We start from the raw sequence: 15,477 nt of genomic DNA on the forward strand, positions 1-15,477 counted from the left end.
ATGATTTAATCAAAAGATTTAATTATCTAATTATACTTTAATTGTGTGAAAATTAATATAAAAAAAAGTCCTTTGCTGGGGTGATATCATTTTTTAATATAAAAATATGATCTCATCTTATATTAAAAAAAAAAAAAAAAACAAGAAGTGTGCTAGTGATTATTACATATGCTCATTGCATGTTCCTCAATCATTTCAGACACACATAGTTTTTAATTATTTTAAAGAAAATATAAGGGATCAATCAATCAAAATATACAAAAATAAATATAAAATATTATATTTTTAATAAAATATATAAAAAAGTGTGCCTTTCTTTTAGATATATAAAAAATTTATTGGTGAATTATACTTTTAATAAAATGTTTTAAATAGACAATAATTATCATATTTCTTCGTATTAAAATAAAATATAACTATTTTTTAGATGAAATGTGGTTAGGCAATGATGAAAAAAAAGGAGACAATAGGATAAAAATAGACATATCTTATTATATTTTATATTTTAGAAGTATGTAATTCACTTCAAAATAATTAAAAAAACAAATTTATTTTATATTTTGTTTTTATTTTTTCAATATTTATATAATTTTTGTATCTTTCTCTTATATTTTAACTTGTGATCCTAGTTAACTTGTCATTGACTTTTTAATATTTTTTTAAATATTACATATTAATTTTTTTAAATTTTTTTTATTAACTCATATCAATAGTCTTCCATGGCCGATATCTTACTGAGGTTAACTTTCAAATTAGTTGACCTGTCATTGACTCAACATTGAATGGGTCTCACACATAATTTAATGAGGGTTACGGGATTTCAGTAATTAGAGAGAAAATAGATAAGAAAGAAAAATATATGCTTTATCTGGCAAGCACGCAATACCCAATCATTTCTTGTCGCGTGTCATTAAAGTCCACCAAACCTCCATGTCTTAACAGGTGTTGATGATAGACATCACCACTCTCTTCGTTATCTTGTAAGGGAAACCACAGGAGTAGTACCTTATATATCACTTATTCTCAATCAAGTCCAGAAGAAAAACATTTCAGCGATTAGGTCCTCGAGTTTCATAAATTTTCATTTGGATCATTTTCTAAATTTATGTTATTTTTCATTCAATTTTTTTTTAACCAAAACAGCGTAATTTTAATCCATAAAGTATCGAAGTATATGGAAAGACTGAAGAAAATTAATATAAGGACTCAATTGAGATGTGTGTGAAACATCACGGACCCAATTGACAAAGTATTTTGTTTTGGGAGTTAATTGTGAAAAGTTTTATATATTAGGAACTAGATTTGGTTTTTCTATTTTTTTTACGTTGATGGAAGGTTTTAATATTTTGAAGTTAAAAATAAAAAACGCGAAAAGATTTTTTAAATAAAAAACGCGAAAAGATTTTTTCTCCCCTAAAATCACTCACTCTTGTCCTAGTGGCCACTAGTTCATAGTGGCACAAAACCGTAATTACCACGAATTTCAATGCCCCATTTCCCATCCCTAATCTCTTTCACATATTGTCTCTCTCGCATTTTCTTCTCTTCATCCAAACACGCTGAACCCAATTTTAATCCCCAAATTCTAGGTTTTCTCTCCATTAAAGATGATAACTTTGTCCCATCATTCGACAGATTTCTAGTTTCCCTATATAGGGTTGTTTTTACTTTTTGAAAATCTTATTTAGAAGCCCTATTTTGTTGGCGTTTTTTCTTAAACCACCATTAAATGCAAAAAAGATGCCTAATTCCAATGGGCAAGCAGCAGCAGCAGTGCCAGTACAAATGAATCATATAGAAGCCCAATTAGTAGATGAGGAGGATGGGGATAACAATAATATTGCTGGTGGAGGAGAGGAGTCAATAGATAACACCAACAGCATTCAATTTGAAGATGGTGGTTGTAGTGGTGTTGTTGGGGAGGCTGTAGCAGCAAGTGATATGTATGTTGGTACTAATGGTGGTGGTGGGGCTGATTATGGTTTAGTGACTGCAAACAATGACCAACTCACTCTGTCTTTTCAGGGTGAAGTTTATGTTTTTGATGCTGTCGCTCCTGACAAGGTTAGTCCTTGTGTTTGTCTTGAATTTAATTCTCCAGATAAGATTTCGGTTTTGTTTTTTGGTTGGATTTAGTATCTGGGTTTTGGTTACTTTTGTTACCTCTGATTTGGTTTTGGTTGGAATAGGTGAATTTTGGGGGTTCTTGTATTATGGGTTTGATGCTTAGTTTACGTGAGAAGGTTTGGTTTTGTGAAATTTGTGATCTTTTTGTTTTTTGTATTGATGTGAAATCAAATCGGTATCTTTAAATTTTGGTTTCTAAATCAGGCTTCAGCCATGATAGGGTTTTAAGTTTACAAAGGCTTTCATATTCTGTATTAATGTGTTTCAGTGTTCGGGGTTGAAATGTAGTGTGAACATTCAAGTAGTTGACTCTAGTGCTTCTGTGACTGCAGAATAGGAGTAGTGTGTTTGCCAATTAATATTTATGAAATTTAATATATGTTGACTTTGTAGTTGATTTGTCAATGAAAACAAACTGGACATGTAATTCAGGGTTAAAATGTGGATGATTTTTACAGGTGCAGGCAGTGTTGTTGCTTTTGGGTGGCTATGAAATCCCTTCTGGCATTCCCGCCATGGGGACTGCCCCTATTAACCAAAGGACGCCCAATCATGTAAGTCCTCTTGCAATCCATTTTATATATTTATTGATGCGGTGCTGCTTTATCCTTACCTTCATGTCACCTAGGGCATCTATGACTTGTCTGGAACTGGAAGGTCAATTCAACCTCACAGAGCTGCTTCATTAAGCCGGTTCAGGGAGAAGAGAAAAGAGCGGTGCTTTGACAAGAAAATTCGTTACACTGTGCGGAAGGAAGTTGCTCTCAGGTATTATCAGCATGCTTTTCTGATTCCATGCCTTATAGGAGAGACTCGTCTGGTTTTAATGGAAATCATCACTTGAAGTTAAATGTGGAATCAGACACCACCTGAAGCTCTATCTCTCTCTGTAATTTTATTTACTTGCTTGGTGAGGTTTCTCAAGTGTTTGCCATTATATCTTTCTTCTAATATATTAGTCACTGTCAGGATGCAGCGTAAGAAGGGTCAGTTTACTTCATCCAAGGCTAATTCTGATGAAGGGGGCTCGGCTTCATCTGGCTGCAGTGGAATGCAGGGTTCTGGACAAGATGAGAGCATGCTGGAAACTTTGTGAGTCTTGATTCTTTTCTTTAATCTACAAGAATCCTTTTCTTTAACATTGTGTCATTTCCATAAAAATGGTGAAAATACTGTGTGAGAATAGACTTTTTTCCCGATGCTTTGGGCAGATGTACTCATTGCGGAATCAGCTCAAAGTCCACTCCAATGATGCGTCGTGGTCCAAGTGGTCCAAGAACTCTTTGTAATGCATGTGGACTCAAGTGGGCCAACAAGGTGTGTAAATTTCTTTGTGTCCTCTTACATTAATTTGTGAACTTACTGCAGGTTGAGCCATGTTGATTGCAGTCACTGCATCCTTGTTTAATTTATGTGATATATTTGGCCTAGATTTTATCATAAAACTACATAAAATGTGTTCATGGGCATTTATGTCAGGTTATCCATGCAGGTTATTGTCATTTATCAAGTTTCTGGCCTGCCTTTTGCCTTTTTTGACATCTCTTTTTGGCCAAGTTACAATGAATACTGCGTCCTGGGTACCATGTCTCTTTCTCATGCTGTTATCAGCTTACCCTAAAGTCTAGGTTAAAGTGTTAGATTCGGGTATCTGACTGATCGGGTTTCATGCCTGATGATCTGGGTAAATTGATGCTCAACATCTTATTTACTCCTCCTTGATGGACTCCATACAATCTTGAATTACTCCTCCTTGATGGACTCCAATACAATCTTGAATTCATAAACCATTCATGTAAAGGCGTGGCAACTGACTTTAAAAAATAATGGGCAGTAGTTATTGTTGTCATCTCACTTGGGAAGTGTGGGTTTTGCAGGGTGTTTTAAGAAACATTTCAAAGCTTCCAATCATGAGTATTCAGCAATCTTCTATGAAGACAGTTGCACAGGTGCATGCCTTTGGAAAATATGCACTTTCTCATTCATTGAAGTCCTTTTTTGTTATCGTGTGGGGGCGAGATATTCTTTGAAGCAAATCTTGTATTTTTCTATTCCATTTTTTATCGTTGCTAGTTGCTACATATTCCGTGTCACTCATGCTGGATGTTTTGTTTCCTTTGAAGGTTAATGGTGAAGCTAACAATTCTGATACCATAACTGCGGCTGCAGACACAGTCTCGCCTAATGGTGATAACTCCACTTTGGCTACTGAAACATGAGATAGTTGTTTCTCTTGAAGCGATTGGCATTTTCTGTTAGAAAACAGATGCCAAACAGCCCAATAACTTGTGAAATAACATTCAGCTACGCTCAGACCAATTGTACAAATGATTCAGCACCTTTGTCATATGTACAGATTGTTTTTTAACGTGCTATAGTTGTAACCTGCAAGTTTGTAGGCAACCCCAAATAAATTGGAATGGAGGCATTAATTGAGTTGAGATCTTGTAAATGAAGTTCGAAGATCAATTTAGAAATGTCATTCTTGGTTCATTTCAAACCATGTGCATTGAGAACAAGCAGGAAATATTCCTTGTATTCGTCTTCCAACAAGAAGAGGACATCACAAATTTTTGCAGGATGGATGTAGCTGGCAGAGTAATCAACCTGTGTAAGGAAATTGGAAAGGACGAATTCAAATCCAGTTTTTTGTCTGGAGGAGGATCCAACTCAGGGCTCTTGCGTTCCTAGCAATTTGACCAATGGTACCAATTTCTTTTTCATTTTTGGCTGAACTTAATCTAGGCATTTGACTGCAATCAGCCTTCTAACATTGTTTATTAGTTGTAGTTTACAATTCAAGCGTCAGCTGCAATATTGTTATGTGGTAGGGACTCTGATTGATAGCATCCGGAGTTTAAGGAGCATGTTTTACTTTGGATAAGCCAGACTTTAAGGAGCCTTGTCTGCTTATGATGCGATGTCTCTCTATAGATTATAGAGAAGTTTATGTTTTACGTCCCCCCTTTCATTCTTCTTCAATGAGAGCTTGTTCTCTACCTCTTCGCATGCATCCAACCGACTAGTTTAATCATATATATATAAAATTCCCATATCAAGTTTTTTTTTAATTCAATTTATGTATTAATTGAGACTTAATTTAAAAAAAAACGATTTTAAAATAGCTTTTTATTATGAAAATATTTTATAGTGCTAAAGCTGTAATTAATTATATTTGTATTTTTTTTTGAAGTGAATCCTATAAAGTAACTAATAGGATGAATTAAAGCTTGAGCATCATGAAAAGAGAATATAATATTTCATTTTTTTTGTTTTTAAAAATAAAAATTTATTTATTTATTATTGGATTAACAAATTTCACCAAGTATAAATCATTAGTGGTGAGATACGGTCGCACTTGATTAAAAGTTAGAGAACATTATGTAAGATGTGATTGAATGCTGTGGCTGATGACAGAATTTTGAAACTTAGGGTAAAAAATTGATGCATGCATGCATGCATGTATCAATTTTTGTTGATTTTGTTGACTCGACATGAGTTCCCAACTCAAGAACACTATATTTTATCATGTCATGGAACCGCATATTAACTTAAATTATCTAGTGTTTTGTTTTATGTTGGTGTATGAATATAGTCAAATATATTTATTTTTTAATATATTATTCAAATGTCTTTTAGAGATAGACATGGGTCCATTAGTTTTTAAAACAATTTATTAATTTATTTAAATAAAAATATCTTTTTACATGAATACCGCTTGTCACGGGTCAATTTTTCATTCTAAAAATAGATTTCGCGTGGTAATATAGTCCTAGTAGATTTAATATTTTTTTTCACTAATTCACTCGTATTTTGCTTACAACTAATTTACCCCACAAGCTTAAGATACTATGCACAATGTGTAAACAAGCAAAATAATACAAATAAAAGTCAACAACAAAATGCACCCAACACAGCAGATTATAGTAACCTTTTATTAGCTCAACAAAAAAAAATTACACAAATTCCATCTTATATGTTATGTTATACACAAGGATTCTGCCTACGCGTAAAACTAAGCATTGCCTACGCGTAAAACTCGTAATTTTTTACTAGTTATTTAATGAAACTTATTTTAAATAAAGAGAAAGATATAACTCTTGTTATATATTTTTATCCAAATATAAAAAAAATTATGGTACTTAAGTTAAAAATAAAAAAATAAAATTTATAAAATTTTCTTTTATTTATATCTATTTATTTTTATAAAGTAAGCTTCGTTGAGTAAATGAACGGTGATTCATCGTGGAGATTGTTCTTGAAAAATTACGTGACACACGTCCTCTTCTTCACGCGATTCTTCTATTGCCCGGGCCCCTCCTATTAACGGCCCTGATATTGTCTCTCTGATCTGTTGATGAAAGAGGGAAAAAAAAAAAAAAACTACAGAAAAAGGATAACTACAAATCCGTCCCCAAACAATGTTACGGATCTCAAATCAGTTTCCAAATATACAAATGTAGCAATTCTCCTATCCAAACACCACTAATATACCAACCAAGTCCCCTAGAAAATTTCAGAAAAAAATAAAAAATAAATGAATTATATTCGCAAGATTTAGGTATATAAATGCAAAGAGATTTTTTCATAAAGACAAGAAGGATGATGGTTAGGTTTTGGATTATAAAAATAAAAGTCAAATTATAAACAAATATTCAGTTAAATTCTGCTCTATATAATAAAAATGACTACTTTAAAAACAATTCTTTGATATTTCTTATTAGTGTGTTTGTTAATATGGTGTAGGGTGTTTTTGTAAAAATATTTTTTTTTTCCGGCTGTTTAAAAATATTTTTTATTTGAAAATACTTCAAAATAATATATTTTTTAAAATTTATTTTGATATCAGTATATCAAATCGATTAAAAAACACTAAAAAAATAATTTAAGAAAAAAAACTTAAATTTTACAAAGAAAAACACGGTTCCATCGCGTAAACAACGATGCTTATATGAGCTGTTTTGAAGAAAATCAAATATATATTACCAAATATTTATAAAAATGCCATCAGAGTAAAAAAACTTTTTATCAAGCCCTAATAGAATAATACTATAAAAACCAATGGTTTGATGGTAAAAAGCACAATAAACTGTAATATGACAACTAATCTGAAACATCTATAATAGCTGAGGGACTGATTTGTATAGTTCCAAAGAAAACTCAAGAGTGAAAAAATAAAAAGCAATAAAAAATGTATTTGTAATAAAGATAATAGTTTTCTTTGCTTCCTCGTAGTAGCTAGCAGTAGCTAATAGCTAGTTTACTATTTCATAGCTACAAATTTCTATTCATAAAGAGAGGGAGGGAGAGGGGGGCTTCATTTTAGTGGGGATGGTAAAGAAAATGGAGATGGTGAATCATCAAAGGCAAAAGAGAGTAAGGAAGGGTAGGGATTATCATAATCGAAGAGTGATGCAGATCGAGGGTGGTGATTTTGATTATGGATATGGTTTTGATGATGGGATGATGGAGATGATTAATGGAGTAGGAGTAGAAGAAGAAGTGGGGCAATTTAGTGCTAACAACAATATTAATGGTGTTGTTATTAGTAATGGGAATGATGGCGTGTTTGAATCAACAAGAACAAGTGAGCTTACCATTGCTTTCGAAGGAGAAGTCTATGTTTTCCCCGCTGTTACTCCTTCTAAAGTAAGTTTTGTGATGCTTAACCTCTCCTTTTCTGTCTACCTCTATATGTTTTTTTATTATGGATGCTTGTGTTGGTTGATTGATTCAGATTGATTTTTTGATTGTTTGACTTGTTTTCTGTGTGGGTTTTTTTATACATTGAAATGGGTTTTGATTTTTTTGGGGTATGTTAGCTGATGTTTCAATTTATTTAGTGGAAGAAAGCGAGGAAAACAGGGGAAGGAAGGTTTGAATTTTTGGGTTTTTCTTGGTGTGTTTCTTTGTTCGCTGAGAAAATGAATAAAAAGGGAAAACCGAAGAATAGTTTCTCTCGGTGTTGTTGTTGGTTTTTGTCCTGGAAAATTGGTTTATGGATCAGTGGGAATTTCAGTTTTGATGTTTTAGCTTATAGAAAAATTAAATTTGTTGCTGTTGCAGTTTAAAATTTATGAATCTGTTTATTTGCTGAGGAAGTGGATTGGATCGGAGGAAACAAAAAGTTGAGTTTCTGGTGTTTGCTACTTGATAGTTTGGTTTGAATTATGGAACAGTGGGGAATTCAGTTTTAAGTGGCTGTGTTAAGCTTGCAAGAAAAGTGTAATATAGCTGTGTTAATCCCCTTTATGCATTTTTTTTAAATCGTTGAAAGCTCTAATGGAGCATGTTCCATGGAGAGTCATACTATGTTTTACCATCAATTGACTGGGTGTTTGTGGTTCTCAGTTCTCACACACGAATGGGATATCAGCTTTGAGTGTTGTGATTGTTACTCTCTTGAGTCAGTAGTATAGGAAAAGTTTTTAAGTTTGGTGATTGTTTTGCTGTTACAATGATTATGTGCTTTGGGAGGATGTATAATGATGATCTTATCGAGTTCTTGTATTATTGGTTATATGAGCATGAATGCTACTTTGCAAATTATTTGCGTTTGTTGGTACTTTCTAGATTGTGGATCCTGTTTCCGTTCATTTCATTTCTTTTTTATAATGCAATTGATCATGAAAATCATATGATGATGCTGAACACTACATTCATTGTTGAGGCTTGGAAATTGAGAAATGCATTTTGTGCTTTAACTGTTTGTCTTTTACTTCATCACATGCCTTCAAGGTTTTACTTTTTTTTTTTTTTCCTCTTTCTGTATACATCCCAACTGCTAGAGTTTCATATACTTTTCAGTTGGTTTCTCTAAATGCTGTTGCCATCAAAACAAAGAATGTCAGAGTGGCTGGTGGACTGACTTCTACGACATGCACTCAATTGTTGACATTGAGTCTGTTTTTTAAGTATATGGGTTATAAGCTACTTGTTATTAGTGTCTGCCATATGAATCTGTTCTCATGGTCTTTTTAACTTTGTGCTTGTTGTTCCCTTGCATAGAGAAATGTTTCTAAGCTGTATCTAATTTTCCCTTTGGGCATCTTCTCTTGCCTTGATTTTCTGGATTGCTTGTGACAGGTGCAAGCAGTGTTGTTTCTTTTGGGAGAACCTGAGACATCCACTATTGTGCCAAGCTCGGAATATCTGCTTCAACAGAATGCCAGGGTATTTCTTGTGTCACCAGCAGGCTGCTCTGTTTGAATTGTTTGCTGTCTTTTTTCTGTATATTTTAATGCTTTCTAACTACATGTCCCAGAATGCAGGTGATGCCTCACAGGGCTTGAAACATTCACGAAGAGTTGCCTCCCTGGTAAGGTTCCGTGAAAAGCGGAAGGAGAGATGCTTTGAAAAGAAAGTTCGGTATACCTGCCGGAAAGAGGTTGCTCAGAAGTAGGTTCTAAATTTTGATGTGCTCTATCATAGGACATGTTGAGACTTTTATGCATGAATTGATTTCATTAAATATACCCTCTTGTTGAAAGTGAATTGAATAAACAATAAGAGCCCTGTTTTCTGGGCCATATTACAACAATCTTACAAGGACAATAAATGGGTTCCGAGGAACACAAATACGAACCCCTGCATATGTGGTGAACCCATGCATCTGATGTTTCTTCCAGGATGCATCGTAAGAGAGGACAGTTTGCGTCATTGAACAATTGTTATGGCACAGATACTGGCAACTGGGAACCAAGCAATGGCATGCGTAATCCTGAATTTGAGTGAGTCAAAGCTTATCATTCCCTTATATAATTTCATAAAGCATGCTTTGAAATATGTGTTTTATTTTCATAAGGATTACATGGTGCCTGGTCTATTGCGGTAACTAGTTTCTGCATTTTTCTTTAGTTTGCTTAGATGTCAACACTGTGGCATTAGTGCAAAGGATACTCCAGCAATGCGCCGGGGACCAGCTGGTCCAAGAACTCTATGTAATGCTTGTGGCCTTATGTGGGCAAATAAGGTAGGCATCACAATGTTGGAAAATCTGTTGATTTGGTTATACAGTTAAGAATGTTGATTCAGCAGTTTTATATGTTTTTGATTGTCACTGGTCCAGTTTACGAGCCTCCTTTTTTAGTGGAAACATAATTTCTCTATATTATATATAATGTGCAAATTGGATGTCTGTTATTTTTTTAGACTATCAATTTTATCGTTTGTTTATCCAGGTGCTCAATTACTCATAATTATGAACTTGTGATCTTGTATCTTACATGATAAATGTCAATATCTATGTTTTGTATCCACAACATGTCTTCTCATGGATACTTATGTTTGTTTAGATATAACTAGGTCATGGATTAGAACTTACCATTTTCTTTGCATGTCCTAAGCATCAAGATAAATTTTAGTTATTCCATATCTTGCTATCCTGGCATTTACAAGCATTATAATTTTTTGAACCGCTGATTCTACTTCTAGTCCAGTTTTCATTTTTCCATGTGTTTTGTCTTGAAGGGAACTCTGAGAGATCTTAACAAAGGAGGGCGACAAATTTCCTTCAATCAAAATGAACCGGTGTGTATCTTTTCCAACTGAATTTGCTTTAAGAACAACATTTGCTACCAGTATGAATCAGTACTAATTTTGTGCTTTATTTCTTTCTAAGTGGATTGTTGATTAAGCAATATGATTATCCTTATTGGTTGTTTTGTGGAGTCATGTATTTCTTTTCCAACTAGAAATTCCTATTTGGAGTGATAACTCTGTTGTTTTTGCAGGTAACTCCTGATTTTAAGCCTTCAACCATAGAACGAGAAAATCCTTTTGCCAACCCTGATGAAGCGGTATGATTGTTATATCTGTGAGACACAGCTATCTGAAGCAACATATCTGAAATGCAATAAATTATTAGATTGCTTAGACTGCCACTTTTTATTTGGCCATAACCTACACGAATAGTTCCATAATCAGAAGATACTCGTTGATCCATGAACACCGTCAACTTTTATCTTTTGTACATGATTCTGATGGATCCTGCCTTTTTCAATGATCAGGAGAGCCAAGAAGAGAGTAAGCCTGTGCCATTAGATTCTGAAAACTCTCTGAGGCCAAATGAACAGGTAAGTCATTTTGGTTGATTTACGAGAAATATTTATCAACTATTGGATGATGTTATATTTTAGAAGCAGGCATATTGATGCTGGATTCTACATGCCATATTAGATATGTCAAAATCATTGTTCCTGTAACACAAAACTACTCCTGTGAACCTGCGAATAGCTCATCTCTCATTTGGCTTTAGGAGTTGCCATGCCTTTTTTTTCCTTCCAAAACACCTTGTCCTAGTAAGCTGTAATACTTTTCTAACCATTTTATTTGAATCAGACAATTGGACTTAGGAGGTCACATGCGTAAATGGGTAATGAGCTGGTTGCTTTTCGTTGGAAACTTTATGTTCCTTTTACTGAAGCTTTATGGTAGTAATTACATAGCATTTCAGTAAAGTCGCCAATTCAAGAGTTTTGGTTTTAATTTTTGTCTTTTGGTTTTGTTAATTAAGTAATTGCACAAACCTTTTGTTTTGATTATCATATTCACAATTCTTATGTGCAGGATTTGCTAGAAACTGATGAGACTGCTCCTGATCCCTTGCCCATGCGCGTGGAAAATTCATCAATGAACCTTGATGATGAGGTAATAAGATTGCTGAAACATGCATCTCAAAATTTCAATGACTATCCCCCTAAAAACCCTTTGTACTTCTGCCTGACAGGATTTCCCAAATTGTTTTCTATCAAAACATCGAAAGTTTTATCATTGATTTCCCTTTGTGACCATGCACATAATTAATGTTATGTAACAATCCCACACCCTTGAAGGGCAAGGGTAAAGTTGGTAAAATAATATATTTTACTGTATCGGTCTGACTTCACTCAAAAAGATAAATGATCATAAATGGACTATAAAATTAAGATAGGTTGAATTCATGATTGTCAGTGTATTTTTGGGAAAGTTCTTATTTGTTAAGTGGTGTTTTTGATTGAGTTCCCCAGTTGGTCAAGTGTCCTAGCAGCTCTACTTTTTCTGATACTTGTTCCAAAAATTGTTCAGATGTTTATATACTGGTCATACGCTGTGCTGATTACTTTAATATTCCCAATTCTTCTAGACCTACTGAATTGTGTTACTTGAGGAAAGTGCAACCTTTGGGTCCCGTCCCTGATTTCAGGAAGATAAGAGTATAGATTACTAAGATGATGATTTCAGGAAGATAGAGTATAGATTACTAAGATGAGGGTTTTACACTCGCAAAATTTTAGAAAGTAAATAAATAAAGTCGATCTATTTTATGCTTAAACAAGCACCAGTTACCCAGTAAGTACGTATGCTTGTAAGCATGCTCAATTCATAATAGAGGGGAAGCTGCTTAGAAGTGAATGATGTGACAGATCAAATCTTGCATTGCTTTATATATGTTTCACAGCATTCCAAAGAAGCTTAGCGGCATGAACACTCTTTATTGTTGCAATGTGTGACATGTACCAGGACTTTGAGAACACTTTGGATGAGCTTGGTGACGTTTCAGGTTCAGAATTTGAAATCCCGGAGCATTTTGATGATCAGGTAGTGGTTTTTTAGTGACTTGGCATCAAGCATATTGTAGACTAACTCTATACTTCAGCTGGGTTATAAGCATGTAAATCTTAGTTACTTCTCCAAGTTCACAGTACAAACTTACAGGTTGACATTGAGGATTCCAGTACAGGGACCGAGTGGCCTGGAACCTAAGACCATGCTATCTGCCTTCCTTGTTAATCCTTTCTAAGAGCATCCGGTTTCTTTCCAGGGATGAAGATGCAATTCTGGTTTATACTAACATCAGATGTCTAGAGATGGTTTTTGTTTATAGACAAACTTTACTTGTATTTGAAAGTTGCTGGGCATTCTCTTGACACTTTTGTTCAATGTATAATGTGATTACTGTTCTCCTTTTCCCGTGTTTACCCTCATTTTGTTCTATTGTAAGGATGTAACTAATCGAATGGAAATGTGTTGTGGTAAGGCCTGCTTGCCTTCATGAAGCATTGAGCTGATCTGGTTATGAAGTGCAAGGAAGTAAATAGGTTAATGTCGTTTGTTCGTATAGATGGACTACTCATTTCTCCAATTGGAGATTTAGGAACTGTAAAGGAAAAAAAAAACCCTCATGTTTGTACTTTCAATTTTGAGCAATTTTGAGTCATATCTTGTTGGGATTTTCTGCCCTTTTCGTCAGGTTTATAAAGACAACAAGAATATAAAAAGATAGGTGCAAAAATTCAATTGAAGTTGTTCTATCAAATAAAGTTGATTGCATAGCATTAGTCAAGTAAAGTGTTCCTGAGTTTCCTATAGCTGCACGCATCGGTTTGAACAACAGAAGGACACCATGCTAATGTATCTCCCTGTTCCTGAGTTTCTTATAGCAGGATTCTCCGGTTTGAACAAAAGAAAGGACCCTATTGACGTCGGAGAGTTTTCGGTGTTTAGCAAAGATAACAAGTTCTTTCTCTATGTTTTTACTATCATTGTAAGATCCATATTCTTTGTCGGATCTAAACTTAAGGTTCAGCCCAAAACCCAACCCAACTTAACTTATCCAAGTATTTAAAGAAAAGGTTTCAAGAGAAATTTCTTTTCCTCTCTGTCGTGAGTCTCGTGACCTCACCTCCTCCTTAAAAACGCAAAGGGATTTTAGTTTTTTTTAAATTTAAGTTGTTGGTTAAAAAGGTGGAAATAATAAATGATTTTCTTTTAAGTTATTTTTTTTATTATAGTTTGTTAATGGAAAGATTAAAAAATAGTTTAGGGTTTTGCTTTGAATAGATAATTAAATGATTCAAAGAAGCATCAGGATGTTAGTTGACTGAAAAAAATAAAATAAATGATTGAAATTTTGAGTTGTTGAAGAACAAATTGTGTAATCTGCAATTTTGAAAACTGACAGATCAAGATTCTAGAAATCTCGATTAACCGGTCGGCTGAACCAACCAATCGGGAGGTTGGATTTTGCCGGCCGGCCGGTTGGCTTGTAATAACGGTCGATCGGTTGGTCATTCTAGTCGACTGGTCGATCTGCCAATAGAGTTTTATTGGACCTGTTAGGTTCGATCAGTTTGAGTTATGTTTGAGATCGATCGAGTGAAAGAGTTCGACATTATATTTACGTTTTGGTTTCTAAACTTAGAATTTTTAATCTTTTATATTACTTTGCTTCAAGTTGTTTTTTAGTATTTTCTGTATCTGTTATAGATTTTGCTAACATTTTTTATAATGATCTTCAGTGATCTTATTTATTATTTTTGTTTTTATTTTTCAAGAGAGTGAAATAATTTTTAATATGAATATAATATATGATGAATACAATTAATTAATTTTTAAATATTTATATTTGTAGCTTTATTATTTGACTCTCATCTATTCTTAAATTTATCCTCGTATTCTATACGGAAACAGAGCCAATCCAAAAGAGTATAACGACAATGGGTTGAAAAGCCAGTAAGGGTATGAACAATCACCACTGCAATCTTCTGCATACATTCCTGCAGTATTTCACAAATTTCTGGCCTTTCTCCTTCCTCCCTTTATATACGACCATGATTCATCATCATCATCATCACGCATGTCAGAGTGGTCACCAAGGTGAAAGGCTAAAAGCAGTATTACAATTAAAAGCTAAAACTGGTTTAGCCTTGGAAAAACAGAAAAGGATAAAAAAGACTATCGCATAACTCACCACCAAACGAAGACTTCGCAGGTGGGAAAGGCTCCAACAATAGAAATTATCTTCAAGAGGTGAAATGTTGCACTTTGGTGGAAAACCAGTGTTAAGTATCTTACAGCCTCAAAGGTAGCAAGTTTTCTTGGTAAGCATGTAGCCTACACCAGAGTAAAACCTTCGTGTCAACAGAAGTTTATATAGAACGAACTAGAAAAGAAATCAAAGGGTTTATTCCCATTGTTTGGTTGTTTTCTTACTTACCCAATTGCTTGAGAGAGGTACCTCACCATTGTTAGACGTGGTGAAAGGCCGCTGAAAAAATTGAGCAGTCCTTGTGTATCCAAAACATCCGTATATCTTGACAAGTTAGGGGTTCCATCTATGTTTGATTTGATTTTTCAGTAAGTAATACATTCATAGCATTACCGACCGAATCACAGGTCAATTTTCTTTACCCCAGAGCAGTCAACAAGCAAGAAAGACTTAAGAAGGTGCATCGAACCACGGGGTAACTCAACTGGGAGTCTACATCTACTCAGGCTCAAGACTTTCAGGTTCAATAGAGGACAAAAGAAGCTCTGGGCATGGCAATTGTGACCTAACCGAACATGCTCCAAGCTGAGTGTTTCTAGGCA

The 15,477-nt window shown here is 34.2% G+C and overlaps 2 protein-coding genes and 1 long non-coding RNA gene across 6 annotated transcripts; 2 read left to right on the forward strand and 1 right to left on the reverse strand.

Annotated features, from left to right (window-relative positions):
- Positions 1–1,462: 1,462 nt before the first annotated feature.
- LOC7486063 (GATA transcription factor 24) lies at positions 1,463–4,568 on the forward strand. The gene is made up of 7 exons (XM_052454455.1): positions 1,463–2,064; positions 2,586–2,681; positions 2,756–2,895; positions 3,097–3,219; positions 3,339–3,444; positions 4,005–4,076; positions 4,251–4,568. The coding sequence occupies exons 1-7, from the start codon at positions 1,741–1,743 to the stop codon at positions 4,344–4,346; spliced, it is 957 nt and encodes a 318-aa protein (XP_052310415.1). The 5' UTR covers positions 1,463–1,740; the 3' UTR covers positions 4,347–4,568.
- A 2,774-nt stretch (positions 4,569–7,342) lies between these two features.
- On the forward strand, positions 7,343–13,170 carry LOC7486062 (GATA transcription factor 19). 4 transcript variants are annotated; one of them, XR_002982759.2, is made up of 11 exons: positions 7,344–7,776; positions 9,214–9,300; positions 9,392–9,525; positions 9,756–9,857; positions 9,985–10,099; positions 10,597–10,656; positions 10,860–10,925; positions 11,136–11,201; positions 11,467–11,500; positions 11,695–11,775; positions 12,628–12,668. XR_002982759.2 is itself a non-coding variant. In XM_024604849.2 (11 exons), exons 1-11 carry the CDS (start codon positions 7,459–7,461, stop codon positions 12,825–12,827), a joined length of 1,125 nt encoding a protein of 374 aa, XP_024460617.1. In that variant the 5' UTR covers positions 7,344–7,458; the 3' UTR covers positions 12,828–13,170. The 4 variants fall into 4 exon arrangements, 3 of the variants coding, with proteins under 3 accessions (XP_024460618.1, XP_024460617.1, XP_006380338.2); XM_024604849.2 differs by lacking the exon at positions 11,467–11,500 and adding an exon at positions 12,810–13,170 and having other exon boundaries at positions 12,628–12,705; XM_006380276.3 differs by lacking the exon at positions 11,467–11,500 and adding an exon at positions 12,823–13,170 and having other exon boundaries at positions 7,346–7,776; positions 12,628–12,705.
- Positions 13,171–14,626: 1,456 nt separating this feature from the next.
- On the reverse strand, positions 14,627–15,237 carry LOC127905540 (uncharacterized). Its single transcript, XR_008059689.1, has 2 exons — positions 15,104–15,237; positions 14,627–15,000 (listed from the first exon to the last, which is right to left on the reverse strand). It is a non-coding gene; the product is annotated as an uncharacterized LOC127905540 (long non-coding RNA).
- Between the last annotated feature and the right edge of the window lie 240 nt (positions 15,238–15,477).

The sequence above is a fragment of the Populus trichocarpa genome, chromosome 7 (assembly GCF_000002775.5).
Source record: "Populus trichocarpa isolate Nisqually-1 chromosome 7, P.trichocarpa_v4.1, whole genome shotgun sequence".
Lineage (NCBI taxonomy): Eukaryota > Viridiplantae > Streptophyta > Magnoliopsida > Malpighiales > Salicaceae > Populus > Populus trichocarpa.